Source organism: Zonotrichia leucophrys, chromosome 3, assembly GCF_028769735.1.
Source record: "Zonotrichia leucophrys gambelii isolate GWCS_2022_RI chromosome 3, RI_Zleu_2.0, whole genome shotgun sequence".
In the NCBI taxonomy this organism is placed as follows: domain Eukaryota; kingdom Metazoa; phylum Chordata; class Aves; order Passeriformes; family Passerellidae; genus Zonotrichia; species Zonotrichia leucophrys.
In genome coordinates, this window is record NC_088172.1 from 8,148,716 (window position 1) to 8,167,471 (window position 18,756).

General features: G+C 35.3%; 1 protein-coding gene across 1 annotated transcript in view; it reads right to left on the reverse strand.

Moving 5' to 3' along the window:
- The window catches only part of EYS (eyes shut homolog), a 704,733-nt gene that overhangs the window by 170,792 nt on the left and 515,185 nt on the right, over positions 1–18,756 (reverse strand). Inside the window, exon 36 of the mRNA XM_064707313.1 lies at positions 17,258–17,487. Coding sequence (XP_064563383.1) covers positions 17,258–17,487 — 230 coding nt within the window. The remainder of the gene's footprint in view (positions 1–17,257; positions 17,488–18,756) is intronic.

Genomic DNA, 18,756 nt, shown 5'->3' on the forward strand with positions numbered 1-18,756 from the left:
TCAATGCTAATTCAGTTACATGTCTTCCTGACGTTTAATTTGCATATTTAATATAGCAAATTCCTCATCAAGTGTTTAATTTGTATACATAATACTGAACAGTCTCCTGTAGCAAAAATTACCCTATTACACAGTACTTCATCTAGGACTGATACATAAGTCAAAAGCAAGTTCTGTAAATTACTTCTCTAATATCTGCATAACTTCAATTATATAGTAGATAACTTTCTCATAATTTCTGGACCATGCATTAGAAAAAAAGAAATTAATCACCTCATATTAGATGCTTCAGAATGTGTTGCCTGTTTGTACATTCCCCTAATGACTCAAACATAGTGTGTATATTTTGTAGGAAGATTTATTTGAACTTTTTTTTTATGCAAGAGACACCACAAAATTGTTGTACTCCATGCTAAGAAAAAAAACCCAGAGAAATATTATCTCAACCTTTTGAAGTTCTAATGACAGCAGCTTTCATGAAATATAAACAGATGCCTGCAGCTGTTGTATCAATATTCAAATTGAACACATACTCCAGTGATGGCAGAGAGTGGTGGCTAAGAGATTTTGAAGTGACAGACTACTCAATAACAAGTTTTCATTCAGATGGAAATGATCTTATCGGACTGAGTTCAGACAGCTTTGCCTTTCATTTCTTTTTGAGACATCTGCAGAAAGTACTGGCAAATATCTGGATCATTTCAGTTTTTGAAACCAGAAGACAAGAACAAAACAGAATATGTGAGAGCTGTTACCAGCTCTTACAACACAGACAGAAAAAAATTAGGAAATAGTACAGATACATTAAGACTTTGCAATACAATGTATTTCCATTATTACTGTCAACAACTTAGATGGCAATTTTGTGTAAAGATAAATGACAAGAAAAGTGCAATCATAGCTCAGAAATCTATTTTCTAGCCAAACTGCAAGTGACTTTTAGTGTTAGGTCTATGAGGGATCATGTTGACACTCATTTAAGACAGTTCCATAGGCTTAAAATGTTAAATTAAGTTCCTAGTAGTGACTGGGTCTTTAATAGGTTTAGATACTTAGACTTTGAAATCAAAACTACCAATAATTTTACTTTAAGAAAGAATGGGAGAAATTTGTTTGATAAAAACAAATTCCCAAATAGTGAAGTTGGTAACATCCAAACAATCTTTGAGCAAATTTAATGCCTAATTGCTCTATTTCAGTTTAATAAGCTCTCTACAATGGAAAGTACCAAAACCTCACTGGAATCAGAAACCTACTGAGATATCTTTGTAAATAACATGAAAAGTATCCTTCATACTGCATGTCCTCTGGCTTTCTGATGGACACAAGTGAACCTGTGATGTTTGTAAAAGGATGTCTATTTATAGAGCTGCTTTGTTTTGTGATTGCTCAGACATTCGAGTGGAATATGCAGAATGATGAGGAGGGGAGCTGAATGGATTTAAACTCTAGAAAACAACTATTTGAATCCTGCATGCATCCATGTTTTAAGAAACAATCAGACCCTAAATATATACACATTTAAAGCTATGTTCAAGTCTTTAAAAGCTATGTTGTCATACAGAGCCTTTGATTTTCCACTGATGCTATGGGGACAGTATGTCTGCTAAAGTTTTCTACATGGTTTTCTGTGGACCTGATGCGTGAGTGAAAGGAAACATGAACTGGTTGGGGTGGTCAACTTCCAGGCAAAACCTCTTCTCATCCACATGGAGAATACAGCACATAATCAAATTACTGTATGTATTTATATACTATCATAATCAGAGTCCTCTGGCATGAGGTCATATATGAAAATGTTGACAATAACATATTTCTGGTATTCAGCAATTGGTACCAGCAATTGGAGGGACATACAGAGGCCTGTCTGCATGATCTTATGCAGAAAAATACTGAGAAATACAATTTCTATTCAAACTTGGCAGGGCATGAATCAGATCTGATCTACAAGGCATGATGCTGCACTAATGCACACAGATGGCAGTAATTCTGCCAAATGTGTGAATTCCTATGCTAATAAAATCACATTATTTATGATTTCTTCACACACTGCTTCAAGACAAGTGATTTTTCAGATAAAGTCAGAGCATGACCATCTGTCAACTGATCATAAGGACATGCATAGAATGGAGCAATCATGCAGCATCTGGTCAAAGTATGATTCAAAAGGCTAATGAGGAAACATAATCTGGAATATGATATGAAAAAGTTATTATAAGTAAAGTTTTAAAAGTGTCATAAACCAGATATATATTAAAGCAAGTTAATAACACTTATAGTATGAGATCTGGATTATTTCTCTCCAGAGAAATTACAAATCAGAGCTTCTACAGGTTTCTAACATGTTGAATATTTGCTGTGTATCCAACTTGTAAGATGATGTTTTCTCTTGTGTAAGCCAATCACCAAGGAAGGATGCACCAAGATAAAGGTTTAAAAAAATTATTTGTGTAATTGATTCCATTGAAACTGGAAGAAAGTGAATTTATGTAATTACTAGACAGGCATATTTTCTATTAATAACAAAAAGGATTTGTTTTCAAGAATGAATTATGGATAATTGATATATATGGAGAGTGCTAATATAGGAAAATTTATATTTAAAAACTGTTCAGTGCAAATGAATCCTAAAGTTACTTTTTCCCAATAATGTATTAAATTTTAAAATTCTTGAGGAAAGAAATTTTCTTCTGGGAAAAAAAAGAAGGAAAAAAGTCACTGATGACATACATGTGACTGCTCCAGAGAATTCCAGAAAAACAAAACTAAAAGCCTGTGCTCTGTGAAACTACATAATGAATCAGATCTTCTGTGGCTGGTCTTAGGTACTGGGCAGTGGATTTAAAACTGTTGATCAGAAGTATCTGTATCCACAATCTAATGTTTCTGCTGACAGGCACTGTCAGAATGAGTGCGTCTGTGCTGATGGCCATGGACAGTTGGTTTGGACTACAAGAACACTGACACCCTCTGGGTGATCTGCTAATCCTCTGCAGAAAAAAGAATGGATTTAGAATTAACCTTTGTGAAATGTGCTTGGTGTCAAATATGTTTTATTTGACAGATTACAGCACCTGTTAATTCACTGAGCTTCCTGCTCTTTATGATATTGTATTAGCTTTCAAAGGCAAGTGATCTGAATTATCAGACATCCCATGATTAGGAAAGGATGTAAATAAGGACCTCCTTGAGACAACCCTAGAAACTTGAAAAGCTGTCTAGATTAAGAATGGACAAGTGAATTATTAATTAACAAGCAGAACCACATCATCAGGATCCCACAAAAAAACCCCAAAAAACAAACAAACAAAAAAGAAACACAAAAAACCCCAAAAAACCCCCAAAACAAACAAACAAACAAACAAAAAAACAAAAACCAAAACAAAACAAAAAAAATACAAAACCAAAACCAAAACTACAGATGAAAATGCAGGAAGAATTGCAGTGAGGGAACAGAATTCCAAGGTCTTAGAATGAGTCTGAGACTAATTCAAGAATACAGGTGAACTCGATTTTTAGTCTCCTATGCTATTTAAAAGTAAAGTTTCTGTGTCATGCACTGTATTTTTCAGACTACAATAGAAAATAAAATACATCCATAACTGGAAAATCAGTTATGACAGAGCATGAATTGAGCTGCTTCTAATGTCCTGACATAGTCTGCCTAAACTGCTCCTATGGATAGGATTTTGCCCTATGAAATTACTTTAGGTTTACTTGGAGATAGAGGCAAGGATGCTCTTTTCACTTCTTCATCTGGTTTTTCTTTCTTTCCTCAAATCCACTCTGTTGACTGAGAAACAGTTGCATTCTTTGATTTGTGACAGTTCATTTTGCCTTTCTTTCAGAATATTTGGCTTTGTTATTTCTTCCCTTACACTGAACATTGTCACGGCAAGTACCCCTTCTACTGCTAATATCAAAAAACTGAACAGTTTGCTTCAGGAAGCTAATTCTGCAGTGCCACAGGACATCATCTATCTCCAACATTTATCTCTTTCAAGTCAAACTCTTTCTCATATAATCCAATTTCATGAGGGTATTTTTCTTTGCTACCTTTGATTCAGCTTTATAATCCACTATGTATAGCCAAAGAAAACTATTTTTGTGGTCTCTGAGTGATTCAGTTAATCTCAGAATATACGTACTCTTCCTTCTTAAATCCTTTCCCCCTTTCCTTTATCCTTATTGTAGCTCTGATGTGACATGTGCAGAGAGCATCAAGTTAAGTTGGGTGGCAGATTCTATTCTCTGCTGTATCATATGTGTGATGGTTGAGTGGTCACAAAAACAAGGAAAACAACAAGCTCCTGCAGATTTCCAGAGAATGGCTTATGGAACCATCAGAACAACAAAAAGTACAGGCCATCGGTTTTATGGTCAAAGAGAGAATAAATAAAGCACAAAGATTGCTAGTGTCAAATTGGAACACAAGTATTTGGATATACTTTCTGAAATAATTTGATAGCAGTGACCATATTCAGTTTTTTATTCAAATTCTCCAATTATTTCCTAGCATTGTCTCTTTAGGTGATGTATCTGTCAACAAAATTTCAATCCCAAATTTTCATGGAATTTTTTCCTTCCCCTGCACCATTTTTCCCATTAAAAAAAGAAAATTTGAAGATCACAATGGCTGCTAATTAAATTGAGCCCCTTACTTGCTATGATATTATATTGATTTTTATAAGCCAATGCTTTGTATGATCAGACATCCCAGGATTAGAAAATGAAATAAATAGGATCTCATGACACTACGTAGTGAAGTGTTAACTGGAAAACTCACTTTTTCAAAAAAATACCCTTTTTTTTTTCTACACATGTTGTCAAAACCCATTCATTCTTTCCACAAATAAAGAAAGAAACTCCATAGTTCAGTCTTCATTCAGTGATGATGGTACGGAAACATTAAAAGTCTTTTCATAAAAAGACTTTTAAGAAAAAAGTCAAAGTAGGACTTGGACTAAATATTACTAGTTCTGAAATTGCATCCAGATTTGTACCAAGAAATACTACTAAGAGTTACCTGAATTCAGGTTTTGTTTAGTAAGTTCTAAACAAACTACTCATTTTCAAAGTTACTTTCATTATCAATTATAGATAACCATAGAGAAGAAAAAATATGTCAATAGCACAAAAAACCAAGAAGAATATTGAAGGAGTATTTAAAGTAAAAGCATTTTATCCACTAAGCATTCAGTAACACATCAGTAGTAAAGAATCTCACTTTCGTTTCTAGTCTCACCTACATTCCCTATTAAATGGGATACCTGACAATTCAGCTGACCTGCCCTCCGCACCACAGGGAGCACTACAAACACCTGTAGCCACAACCACAGTGAGCACCTTTATCACAGAATACATCTCCTGTGGACTCATGCAAAATGTGCAGGTTAGTTCAGAGAAATGCTGCTCTAGGTGGGTGCTGCATGGTCCAGACTGCCTCTGAAAGCAGTGTGGCAGCTGGTACATGACATGCTCACAAATGCTTTGCTGCATCTGTAAAATTAACTTAGTTTTTTAATAGTTACTTAAACTGGTCTGGGCTGGAAATCAGAAATATTTTCCACGTAGCTGGATTAGAAAAAGACTGATTCAAGTTTGTAACAGTGGCCACACACCAGGAAGGAGACTTCCACCTGAATGGAAGAATCTACAAAAGAAGGAGTGACTCAGTTTTAGTACCTGGACTACTCTGTTTGCTTCTGGGCTCCTCAGTACAAGAAAGACCAGGAGCTACTGGAAAGGGTCCAGCAGAGGTCACAGAGATGATTTGGGGCATCTCTGGACCATCTCTCTTATGAAGAGAGACTTCAAGAGCTGGGCCTGTTTAGTCCAGAGGAGAAAAGACTAAGAGGGGGTCCCATTAATACGTATAAATATCTCAAATGCAGGTGTCAGGAGGATGGTGCCAGGCACTTTATGGTGGTGCCCAGAGACAGGATGAGAAGAAATGACTACAAAGTAAAACACAGGAAGTTTCATCTCAGCATGAGGAAGAAGTTTACATTGAGAATGGCATAGCACTGGAACAGGATACCCAGGGAGGTCAGGTAATCTCCCTCTCTGGCAACATTCAAAACCCTCCTGTGCTCCCTGCTCTAGGTGATCTTGCTTTGGCAGGAAGGTTGGACTGAATGATCTCCAGAGGTTCCTTCAAACCCTAAAGATTCTGTAATGCTGTGGCAAAGAAATTGACAAATAGAAGACGATAAAAATGTCCCTTTCTTTATACTGGGGCTCAAGAAAAGGAGATGCTGAGTCAGCTTCTTTTATTTCTGCTCACACTGCCCTGGGGAGATTGGCAAGTCAAAAAGACTGTAAAAGCTACAACAAAAATGAGGGAGAATAAACAAACAACAAATGGTAGCAGGAAAAGATACAAAACAGTTATGAAGTTGAAATATAAGATTCTTGTGTTTTCTATAAATATACACAATAGCATATAAATAGTTTATTGCTATTTGGGAGAACAAACCCAGAAAATAAAAAAGGATATCTTATAGTATTATGTGTTCTGTAACATAACAGTAAGGAAGAAAAGAAGAAACAGCATTGGTCAGGGTCAGTAAGAAATATTTCTGGTTTCAAGAAAGAATCTACTTTTAATGACATTTCCCAGTATTCTCATAGATGCTTTCGGCATTTTTCTCCTTCTCTTTTTGTTTTTTAGTAGACAGATATTGATTATAACTTTCCAAAAGACTCATGAATCAAGTATTTAGGGGAAAGACACTTTTTGTTAGGGGAACACCCTTTAGAGCAGAAAATGAAAATAGCCATGCTATGAGCAAAAAATCGTGGCATAGATAAATGAAGATATTGCCAGAACTTATAAAAACCTTAATGTCATGGAGAGTGACTAGGCCTTATTGATTATTACAAGTAAGCTTCATCACTACTCACAGAGTCCTGTATGTTTTTGGCAAGTTGTTCATGTGAAAAATAAGCTACAGCAATATAATAGGAATGTATTAATCTACCGCTTCTAAACTGTAACAAAGCAGCAGGATTTCAAAGTTCTGCCACTGGAGCCAGAAGAAAGAATGAAGAATGTTGTGGATCTGGAAACGCAGCAAACGTGGTGTATTTTTCACAGGCAACAGAAAATGCAAACAGGTGCAGGGGTTGGTAAAGCTCCATTTGAAATCTCCTTTTAGCAACTACAAAGTGGCAGGCATTCCCTGCTCTGAGACAGGATGATTAACACTGCAAGCTGAAAGAGTTTGTGGAAAAGGCAAATACAAAACAGTAATTTTATTCCTCAGAGAGTTCTGAGCTTTTATTAGCATTCCTGTGACCAAGAATTTTTTCTTAATCCTTTTAAGAGAACTTCAGCTGGATTAAGCACAATGCCAATGACTACTTTTCTTTATAACTGCTCATTTTATTTTCCTTTTCTAGATTTGTATTTAAAAAATATTTTCATTGTTCAGCTGCCCTATCACACAACCTCACAAATCTGTCCTGCCTGCTGTTAAGTGCACAGTAGTAATTCCTTTATCCTGTTCCCCTCTCATTTTCTTAAATGTTATCAGCATTTTAGCATATCTAACTGGGACCAAAGGCTTAATAACCTTTTTAACAGATCTAAAACCCTAAACAAAGCAAAACAAATAAACAAACAAAACCCCAGGATATCCCTTGAAACAGACACATTTTGAGCCAATATTTTGGATCAAAATGTTCAGTTCTGACAAAATTTATTGTTACTGTTTCTTTTAAATCTTTTGCCTCCCAGCATCTCTGGATAAATTTAGACCCACAAGCATCAGTGGCTGGATTATTCATGGGAATGTTCAGGCTTTAAATCCAGGCTGACATTCTTTCTCTTATTCTCCATGGCACTCGGGTTGGTCTCCAGAAATGTTGAAAAATGGGAGACTGGTTCTGATCATCCAGAAATTAATTTCATATTCTCAATTCCTCTCTTGAGTCTCTCTGAATTCGACTTTAAAGGAGGAAAATTATGCAGTCTGCTGGATCTCAAAGAACAAAGAATGAATGGTCCCTTCATACTCTATTTTTAATGCATGGAAATTCTTGATTTTCTGCACCCTTTCTCTACATTAATATTTTTTTATGAGTGGTTAAAATGCTTTTATATCAAGGGAAGAATTAATTTAATAGGAGTTTCTGTAAAACTCCTGTATAAGAATCTCTAAACAGAGAAGGCTGGTAAGTGATTCTACAATGCTTTTAGCTAGAGATGTGATGAAGTACATATGTATTTAGTAAGAACTCTCCCACCTTATGTGTTTTTTTCCCTATTACAACAACAACTCCATAATTTATACCTCAGAATAACCTACAGAGATAAAACTTTTAAATTTTGCAACTGTGCTGCATAAAACCCAAAACTCAGCAATGTGCTCCCTTTAATGCAAGAAAATGCACATGAAGTCATGGATGTACAACAGGGTCCGGGCTTCTGCTGTCAAACTCTAAAAGGGACTTAAAAAGCTTGTGGCTGTACACATTGTACACATTTTACTCATATAAATATTTGATTGAGTTTTGCTCTTTATTTTGCTGACATTCATCAGTTGCTGAAGCCAACTGTACGTATGAGTAAAAAGCCATTAAATTACAATTTCCATAAGATAATATAAAGAATAATGCCACATGATGGAAAACAGCTTTGGTTGTCAGATGATTCTATAATTTTCCATTTTGGTTGGTAGAAGCTAATAGGGACCTTGTCTTTTTCTTTTCCTAAGTTTATTTTTTCATATTTGCATATTTTCTATAGTATTCTATATACAAGTGTCTTTTGCTATTTACTTATAATACTGTACTTTTATTTTTGTCTTGTACAGGGCTAAAAAATCTATTTAAGAAAATTCTTGATACAGAGAAATACAAGTCACAAAGGAAATTTTTTTCATTTGTGGAAGTCATTGAACTACAAATCTACCAGAGTATCTGTTTGGGCAGATATCCTTTGCTCTGTTTGATGATGTATTCACTATTTTCAGTAATTCCACTAAAACACAGGGAGACTCTACATGCTGGCAAGTTTTGAACCTCTCCATGTTCTGCACAGAATTGATTTACATCCATAGTATTTAAGTATATAAGTATATCATGCTACTAGGAAATTCACCTTCTGAATCCTAGATTTCCAGGGTAACTAAAATGCTAAATCACTAACTTGTTTTTGCTGTATAATTAATTGCCTATTTTATCACCACAAACTGTCATTACAAAAATATAAAGAAAGAACAATGGTAGAAAGAAAACCAAGACTTTATTTTACATATAACAAGTGGCTTCCTCAGAAGGAGGCTGGAGGCTTGAGGAGCCTCACAATGGTAACTTCCTAATACCTATGTTATAAATTTTCCTCCTCTTTAAACATCAGCAGTTTAGGATTTTATGCAGGCAGCAGTGTTCCGTGATGATGCATGAAAAAGAACGTATCAGGCACTCTTAATTAGAAATAATATGGGGTTTCATGCTTGAGTCAGTAATTTATGCTTAGGCCAGGAAAGAGCAAAGCCATTTTCTCTTTAGTCACATTATGTAAGTAGCCAGCATCCTTCCAAACTGGCCACTGGCCTTGGGAGGTGGCATGGAAGGATGGGCCAGGTGACATGGTCTGAGCAGGACACTTCACTGAGGTCCCTAGAGAATCCTGATGTTCTCTCCCCTCTCTCAGCTAGCTGAAAGTTCCTGAGAGTGCTCTGGGAGCAGAACCACAGCTTACACCCTGTGTGAAGGAATGAAAATCCCTCTGTTTTCCATCACAGCATTCTTGAAATCAAAATGTCAAAGTAGCAAAGTATACTGTTATCCTAACTCAGTACACAGATGATTTCTAACTAACTATTGAATTAACTGTGATGTTGAAGCACACACAGTCTTCTATGTCTCTTTCTTACATAATAAAGCTCAAAAACATTATTTAATACTTCACCTGCTTTATTACACAGTATCTTCCGGGGAAGAACTCAAATGAGTCAAGCTCAGAAAATAAGCACTGCCAAACTGCCAGGGGAGACACAGGATTTTTGCAGATGACTTGATTATCAGCAATTTAGCACAACAGAACAAATGGCTTCAATTCAGGAGTTACTGAAAGAAAGTTTTCCCAGAAAATGCCATAAATGGAGAAGTAAAGCAAGAAAAAAACAAGTATTTGTCACTTACATGACAATGACTACCTTCAAATGAAAAATTACTCAAAGGACTGGGACATTGCAGCCTAACACGTTGCCAGATTAGAAAGAACCAACTTTATATTGACATTTTCAAGTGGAAAATGAAGGGGAGAAAGCTTGTTCCCTGCAAATTGTAAACTCACCATTATTTCATTTTCTGCTATCTGTTGCCCAGAATAGAGTTTGTTATCAAATTGTTACAATTCTCATAAAAATTATTATGACAAGAAAACATTCATCCACCCACATTAAAGAAACAGTGATTCAAGAGTCAAATGCTAGAAATGGTAAAATTTCACAAGTCTGGTCTATGTGATGAGGAGACATAGATTTTTTTTATTGCTTTTATAATTTTTTTTCCAGAATTGCAAATCCTTATAGCAAAATGCTACAGCTATTTAATTTTTAATAAAATACATATAAAAATAAGCAACTTTAAACCAAAACTTAAACCCAATACTTCTTATTTTAAATGGCTCATGACTGACTGTGAAGGGATGTGAATAACAGACAGAGGATGTACTAGCAAAGTGACAACTCTATAAGAATTTTCTATAATTATTAACTTTTTTCATCATAATCTCTCAAAACAACTTATGCCCAACAGGCTCCATAATCTATTTCACAGAACAGATTTGTGAAATATATATTACATCTCTGCTAAATAAGGGAACCCTATAGCTCTACAGTATAACATAGAACTCTGTATTATATGCCATAGCAGTAGACTCCACAGCTGTTATGGATCTCATTGGTTGTGGGTATGTGGCAGCTGCAATCATAAATAACTTTACAGACACTGGGACAGCAGTTTTTAGGACTTTGTTGGTGCCTTGAAGAGCTCCTTCTACATCTCAACAAACTCTTTCTGATTATCCTCCCCCTAGGTATAATTAGGGTTTAATCACATATTTAGTCTTAATAATCATAGAAAACTTTCACATCCCTTTAAAATTTCATTAAGTTCTCTGGAGGGATTTGAGATGAAGGTTGATTTTAAGTAATAAGCTTATATGAATGACCAAACAAGTAACAGAATGGAGGGATCCTAAATCAGGGTCTGATGTAGTAGAATACCTGCATCCTGAACATAAATTCCATGAATTACAGAAGTTCCTTACACTCTCAGAATTAAATACATGTAAAGCTTACATGCTTCACTGAATCTAGGACATAATATTTAAATTAGATGAAAATGAAATATTAAGTTGTATGAAAGCTCATACTGACACTTGTTTCTGAAGTGGCAAAATTCTACAAAAATGTCCAGAGGGCGTAAGAAAGATTAGTCTAAAATTGCTTCACCTCTTCCTTGTGAACTGTGTTTCTTTCCCCTCAAAATCCTGTTTTCCTTTGATTTCAAAAACACTTCAGCAAATTAACCCACATTAAAATGAAACTGATAGAACAAGATGTCATTGGATTAAAGATATTTCAGATATCTTGAAAAAGTCTCCATAATTTTGTGAACTAGGAAGGAAAAAAGCAAGGACCATAAGCTAAGTCTAGGTGACTGTGAAGCTAATATGATTACTAAAATCACAGACACAGGGTATTACAAAGTGTTGACAAGTTACACTTCACAAGGTTTGCATTGTCTGATATCAAAGTGCGAAATTACATCCTCAAGTGAAAGTGCAGAGAAGAAAATTAATTTATTTAATTCCTTTTTGCATTGCTCACCCAAATAAAATTTCTGTTGAACTATATTGAATGGAACAGACTGCGGGAATGGCTAACTATTTCCTATGAAAATTGCTATAATCTCAACTAGTGTATCAAATCCAGCATGCAAAGTTAACTACTGGCTAAATCCTTGATTGTTCTTAACTAACCTACTGTGTTCCGGATTTTCAACCCCACTTCCTAAAAAAAAAAGTCTGAAGGGAAATGATATTACATTTTTTTAAATCTAGTCCAAAACCTAGAGAATTCTTTTGAAAGATTTACATATACAAATACCAATAGTGGGATATCAATAGGTATCTCATGAGTCTAGACATAAACTGAGGTTAATGACATCAAATTAATGACTCTGGGAATTTACAGAAATCTCCAAACACATTATTTTTTTCCTGCTCATGGAGTCTTACCAGGTATGAATCATTGTGAAGGAGGACAAAATGAATGAAATAATGCTTGAACCCTGGAAAACCAGAGGTTTTGGGGTAACCATATCCCATATTTTCTTTCAGGGTGCCTCAAACTGAAACCTGAACGTAGAGATGAAAGTGCAATTGTCTTTCCTCAACCTTTTAATATAATTTTCACTGGCTCACTTTTCTTCTTGATGGAAAATGTCACAGATTTGTTTTAAATTATAAATAGACGGTATAAATGTTATTAAGGAGATAAATAGCTCTACTGGAAACACGAGATTGTTCTAAATATGGCTGAAATAAAAAAAAATGGACCAACTACATTTCTTTTCAAAGCCAAAGACATAAAGACAAAACTCCCCATACTTGTCTGAGATGAATTATGGTAGTCAATGACACAAGCTAGAAATGTTAAATTAGGAACGATGTCTAGAAAAGCATCTGTAGAAGAAACTTCAAATGTTCACTTCAAATGTGATATTATCAAGTATTTCTCAACAAATCAGGAATTCAACAAGTGTATCCTGGGGAACAAATGTAGCAAAGTCTTTAGTGTGACTGTTCCAACCTAAGTGCCTGCAACAGCCTTCCATTTTACTGCTATTTTTGCAGCTTTGTCAAAGGAGTTGACCTTTAAGTAATGTACAAAATATACACAGGCTACATATCAAATTCAACAGATTTTCTGGTTTTAACACATGACATTTAAATGCACTTTTTATTGAACAATTTATAAAACTTTTACGGAATACTAAAAATTTTGGAGACTTAAAAATGTTAATCTTATAATTAACAGTCAAGGATATACCATCTTCACACATGCAAGACAGTGATATTCCCAACTATTGCTATGAACTTTCCAGTAATACACCACCATCTGCTTTCATGCTAAAGCAGAGCCAATAGCAGTTTTTTCCACTCGTGAGGGAATTTCACAATGAAGCAGATAACACAGCTTAGCTAATAAAGAAAGAATGATACATTTAAAGTAAAAAAGCTTATTTATACAGAAAGGAAAAAGGAGAATGGGCAGTGCCGAGTACACTATCTACCTTTCATACCCTATTGATAAAATCCTCCTTTTCTATTGGATGAAAGCAGTCATGTAGCACTCACCACTGATTAATTTTATGTGACAAACATATTTTCTATGCCGCATTTTAATAAAGATTTAAAATACATCTCGTACTAACTTCTAATTTCCTATTAACTTTGGTAATTTTTAAATAAAAAAATAGAAAAATGGAAATACTGAAAACAGTATTAAAGGGAACAGAGGTCTCAGATGGTTGCCCTTCCATGCTCTATACTGGATCCTCGCTTTGGCCTTGGGTATATAACCAGTGTTGATAACTTCAATTTGAATTTGGCAAATACACTGATTTGTATGTATACTTTTCTATTTAATTAGAAAAAAGGAGATAGAGTTCCATTTTCCAAAACTGTCATTTAGAGATATTTCAGAGGTATCTGCTTAGAGTAAGTACACAGTGTATTTAGATAAACTGCTATGGTTTAATATATCCATAGGGACAATTATGAATTGAATGTATTTTTTGTAAAGGCAGAACAACCTGCTAAAGCTTACTAGTCAAGGAACAAATGAATAAAAACAAGAAATTGCATTTAATAACACTCATTAAGTTAAAACAGACAACCGATAATGACATTCACTTGCTCTCCCTCTAGAAGGTGTTCTTATACACTGTAATAAAAATAGTTAGCAACCAAAGAAGTATATCTACCATAGCCATTTAATCAACAAATTCACCCATTCTAGTGAAGCCAAGATATCCACGGAAGGTTTGTATGTAAAACTCAGTGGCTGTAAAACCATGTGCACTGTTAATAAAGGTAAGTGTACGATGAGTTTTCCTGCTGAAATTTAGTTAATGGTAGGTAAAAGGCAGATCACAAAGATGATTAATGAAAATATATTGCTGAAATGTATAGGTATACTTAATAGCATGTTATAACACATCACATTAAGATAAACAGAAATCATTAAGGAGTCAAGAGAAAAATTCCTTGACTGTCATAAAGTTTCTGTATTGTATACATGACAATTTACTTTCTCCATTGGGAGGTCTATGGTAAATAATTATAAAATTATTGCTGATTCTCTTATATCCTGTAATTATGAGCTCTCTCTAGATTTCTTGATAAACAGGTCTCTGAATATCAAAAGTTTATAATCATAGCTCAGTTGGTCAAATTCTGGTTTCATTAGACTAAATTATCAATCTCATTGAAAATTTAGGATTAAATAGGATCACTCTAAGCCACAGTTACTTTTCAGCTACTAAATACAGGATCCATCAAGTCAAATTCTGATCTATGTAAAGATGCAATGTGATAGCATGAGCTCTGGGATGCAGCTGCCCCAGTGAGCTCCCAGCCAGTGAACGTGTCAGATACAGCAGCCCAGGCTCACCCAGCAGCACTAGCAAAAAGGAGGATGCTGTTCCCTATATTGAAAAGGGGGTTTTAGAGGGTAAAAGCAGATCTCTGTGAAAAGAGAACTTAATTCATCTTCTCCACACAAAAAAAAAGAAAAAGAAATGTTATTCTTCCAGTGCTAGAACTATTAGACAACCAATGCAGAAATAATAATCTCTGTTATTATCTCAACATCATGTAAGGTGCAGGAAAGCAAAAGGCATCTCTTCCACTTTTAGGAAAAAAAATAGATACATCGTGGAAACAGGGTGTTTGACCATTAAAAGGATTATACGGCTGTACAGCTGAGGTTGTGTTCTCCAAAGGAGCTCCTTGTTTCAGGGTTTCTTTAAAGCTTCTATTCTGTTTTATTGAATGGAATGATTACTGGTGTACAATCTCTGATGATTAGGACTGACTCTACATTTTTGAAAGAGCAATATAAAAATACTTTTTTCAATCAATGAAACAGAAGATACTATCCCTAAAGTCTATGGCACATGGAAGTACTCAGCCCAGATAATATCATTCAAACACAGATCAAGCAGTTATCATCAAAAACATGAAACCATAGTGATGCCCTAAGTTTTAGTTTTCATATTTTTCAGATTCTGTGCTGCCTTGATGCGTAACTCTGAACTTCATATAAAGTGTTTGCAAGTTCTCTTCACAGGGTAATTAGACAAAACAATCCTTTTCCAGCCTGAGAACCAAGTACAGCCATTACAGCCTCCAGCCCAAAAAGCATAAACAAAGGTGAATTGAAGAGAGCAAACTGAGAGGATGGCATTTCCTAACCTGAGGCTGTAATTGAGCAATTAACTCCAATATGCTAATGGACCAAAACTTATAAAAGTGTGAAACCTCATGAATGGTTGTCCATTTTGTGACCATTTTGGGTTAATCTTGAATGCAGCCCTGGTCAGGCTCTTGTGCTGCCCAAAGGTGTATCCTTTAAGGGCTTTTAATAAATATATACTTTATTCTTTAACTCTGTCCAGCCTCTGTTCTAGGTCAGCCTCTCCAGGCATCAATAGAAGACCCTTGGGGAGTGACAGATCAGCTGGAAGGTCAGAAGAAAGCAGCAATCAGATACCAGTGGAAGGAACCAGTGGAGTCCCACAGCAAGGTTATGCACACATACTGATATGGCCTATTATCACAGGATGTCTGTCAAACTCCTGCTTAAATTGAACATTGCCTACTCCTAGCATAACCCTTGCAAAAAGTCAGAAAGTGCCCTCATCCAAAACAGCACAGATGATGCTGATAAAAAGGATGCCAATTGCATTCTTTGGAACACAGAAGGAGATTCTGGCAAATGAAATGTATGTAAATAAATAAAAAAATTATTGAAATGTTGAAAATACTTCATTGAAGCACTAACTATTTCATGTTTTATGGAAGCACCCTTTTGTAGTTTCGTTATTTCATGTTGCAGTTTCCACATCTGCAATGTATTGTAAGCAAGTGCAAAGGGTATGCCCAGAGATTAAATATGTAGAAAATATGGGATTCAATTTTAACAGTGAAAATTTGCAAATATATGATTTATTATAAACTTGAAAAGGCTACATTGTAAAATAGTCTCTGATATCTAAGCAACGTGACAATTTGTTTTTTTGAGCTGACAGTCAGTGACTGCTTTCACATTTAGGGAGTGCAATGACCTATTTTTAGACAGTAATACAATGTGATGCTAGCTCACATACACTAGCAGTCTGGCAAAGGCATTCTTAACTCTAGTTGCTTTTACTTCATACTGTGGGAAGTTCATTAGGAGGATGATACAGTTATATAACCATATTCTAGACATTTTTTGGTTCTTTTCCTGTACACCAGTAATGCCCTTTATGAGAATTATCTTCTGCAATTCTTAAACTACAGTACCTTAAAAGCTAAAACAGTTTTTGAAGCCAGCTATGAAATTTGCTTTAAAAAGAACTTTCTGAAAAGCAATAATGAAAAGCAATTACAATTACAAACCAGAAATATTGATCAGTTTGCCTTATAGCCTTGATTTATTTTACAAAGAAACCAAAATTACTAGAAGAATTATTTTCTTATTCAAATTCCAATTATGTTCATTTGATTGATCTGTGCTTTATGAGCAACAGTAGTAAAAGTATAAATGAGTCACAGAGAAAAAGAAAAGCCTTTTTGAACAAAGGATCTGACACAGTGATGGAAAAAACCCAGTCTGTAGAAATGGAAAACATATTCTTTTGAGGAAGTCAGCTTACTTCTGTCCCAGAAATAATACAGTGAAAAACATACATTAAAATGGTGCACTACAATTTTGCACAAATAATGCAATGTTTTTGTCATTAACTCAAATTGCAATCCTTAGGAGTGTGCCTGACTCATATTACCTAATTTACACTGCAAATAAGTATTATTCTGGTTACCTCAATGAATTTGCTCCTCAGTTAACTAAAAGTAACTGGGATGAAAAGCAGAGAAATATGACAATCAATACCTCTTCCCCCTTTTCATATCCAAAGCAGAATAAGACTTTCATTTCATAACTAACAGGGAAAAAATTAACCCCGTTACCTTTTTCACAGAATCTCCCAGTGAAGTGCAGTGGGCAGTCACACCGGAACGAGGTGGCCCCAGTGGGCAGAGAGAGAGGGTGACACGTCCCTCCATTGTGGCACAGTCCTTCCTGGCACACTGATGGCAATGCAGGGGAAATCTGAGAGGGCACACCAGGGCCAGGCAAGAGAGGCACATCAGAGGAAACCACAGGGAGTGCTGTTGATAGATGCATGGGTACAGAGATTCTGAAAGGAGAGAGACAACACATCAAAACAAAAAAACTCTGTGAGATCTAATTTTTGTTACTGTACTTAAGCTTCAATTTATATTAGTTTGTTGTTTTAAAATAGAAATTCAGGCTATACTTAAGAAAATATGAATACATAAGGAATTCCCAAATCTAGTCCCCATCCAAAAAACTAGCAAAAACACAGTGATGGTATTTTTTTCCTGTCAGGGAGCAAGGAATAGCCTTCATGCAAGAAGCACAGTTTTATGGGCTCTCAAAATTCATTTTTGGTGGATGTCAACAACAGTTAAAAAATAAACACAGGCTTCACTTATTTAATAACTCATTGCTTGAAGTTACCAAAACTTGTAAGGCAGTTCTGTAAGAGACTTCCATACAAGTAGATGAAGCATGAATAGCAGAAGGGAAAAAGCTGTAGTACAGAAACACAGCATCTTTTAATTCACAGAAATATTGGGGAGAAAGGGAAAAGGAAAAGAAAAAGTGACTTTTTTGGTTAAATATCACCTGTTTGTCAACTCATTTGAAAGAAGCCTATATATTGGCTCCTGCTGTGCTCTTTCCTTTCTCTTTGGCACCTACTCTTGTATCAGCTAAAAATTTTGCTTCACCATGTTCTAGAGTTGTGAGTATGTCTTAAAAAGAAGCATTGGAAAGTGATGATGCACCAGTAGATTGCAATTGCAGAAACAAGATAGGTGAGGATGCATTCAGTGTGACATTGAATTCACCATTCCATCTATCTGTCTAGCATCTTCATAAGTCTAGTTTCTAAAATTTTACATATCCCATTTACATGAAAACTGATTTTAATAATTTACTTTTTTGAAGACAGATTTTAGAAAGCACCAACAAACTTCATAATATTCTGAAAAAAACTCTGCCCAACATAACACATCCCAGGTAAGTAAGTTGCCTGCTAATGCCACTATTAAAAATCTGCTTCTCTAAATTATAAATACAGCAAAATAAAAGGATAAATGCCCACAGGCAGCTAGGAAAGAAAAGGAGGTGGACAGAGGAAGGAGATAAATAACTCAGGGTATCTAAGGGGACCCAAAGAAAGGCACAGTAACTGAGAAAGGACTGGAGCCTGGGAATGAACAAAAGGCACACAGGGCTTATGTGTCAGTAAAGAGAAGATGTGCAGAGCCATAACAGTAAGGAAAACATTAGAATGGGATACTTTAGCAAGGATGCATCCAAAATACAAAATAGCCAAAATACACACACTGCGGTGCTTAGCAATGAGGATTCCAAGGCA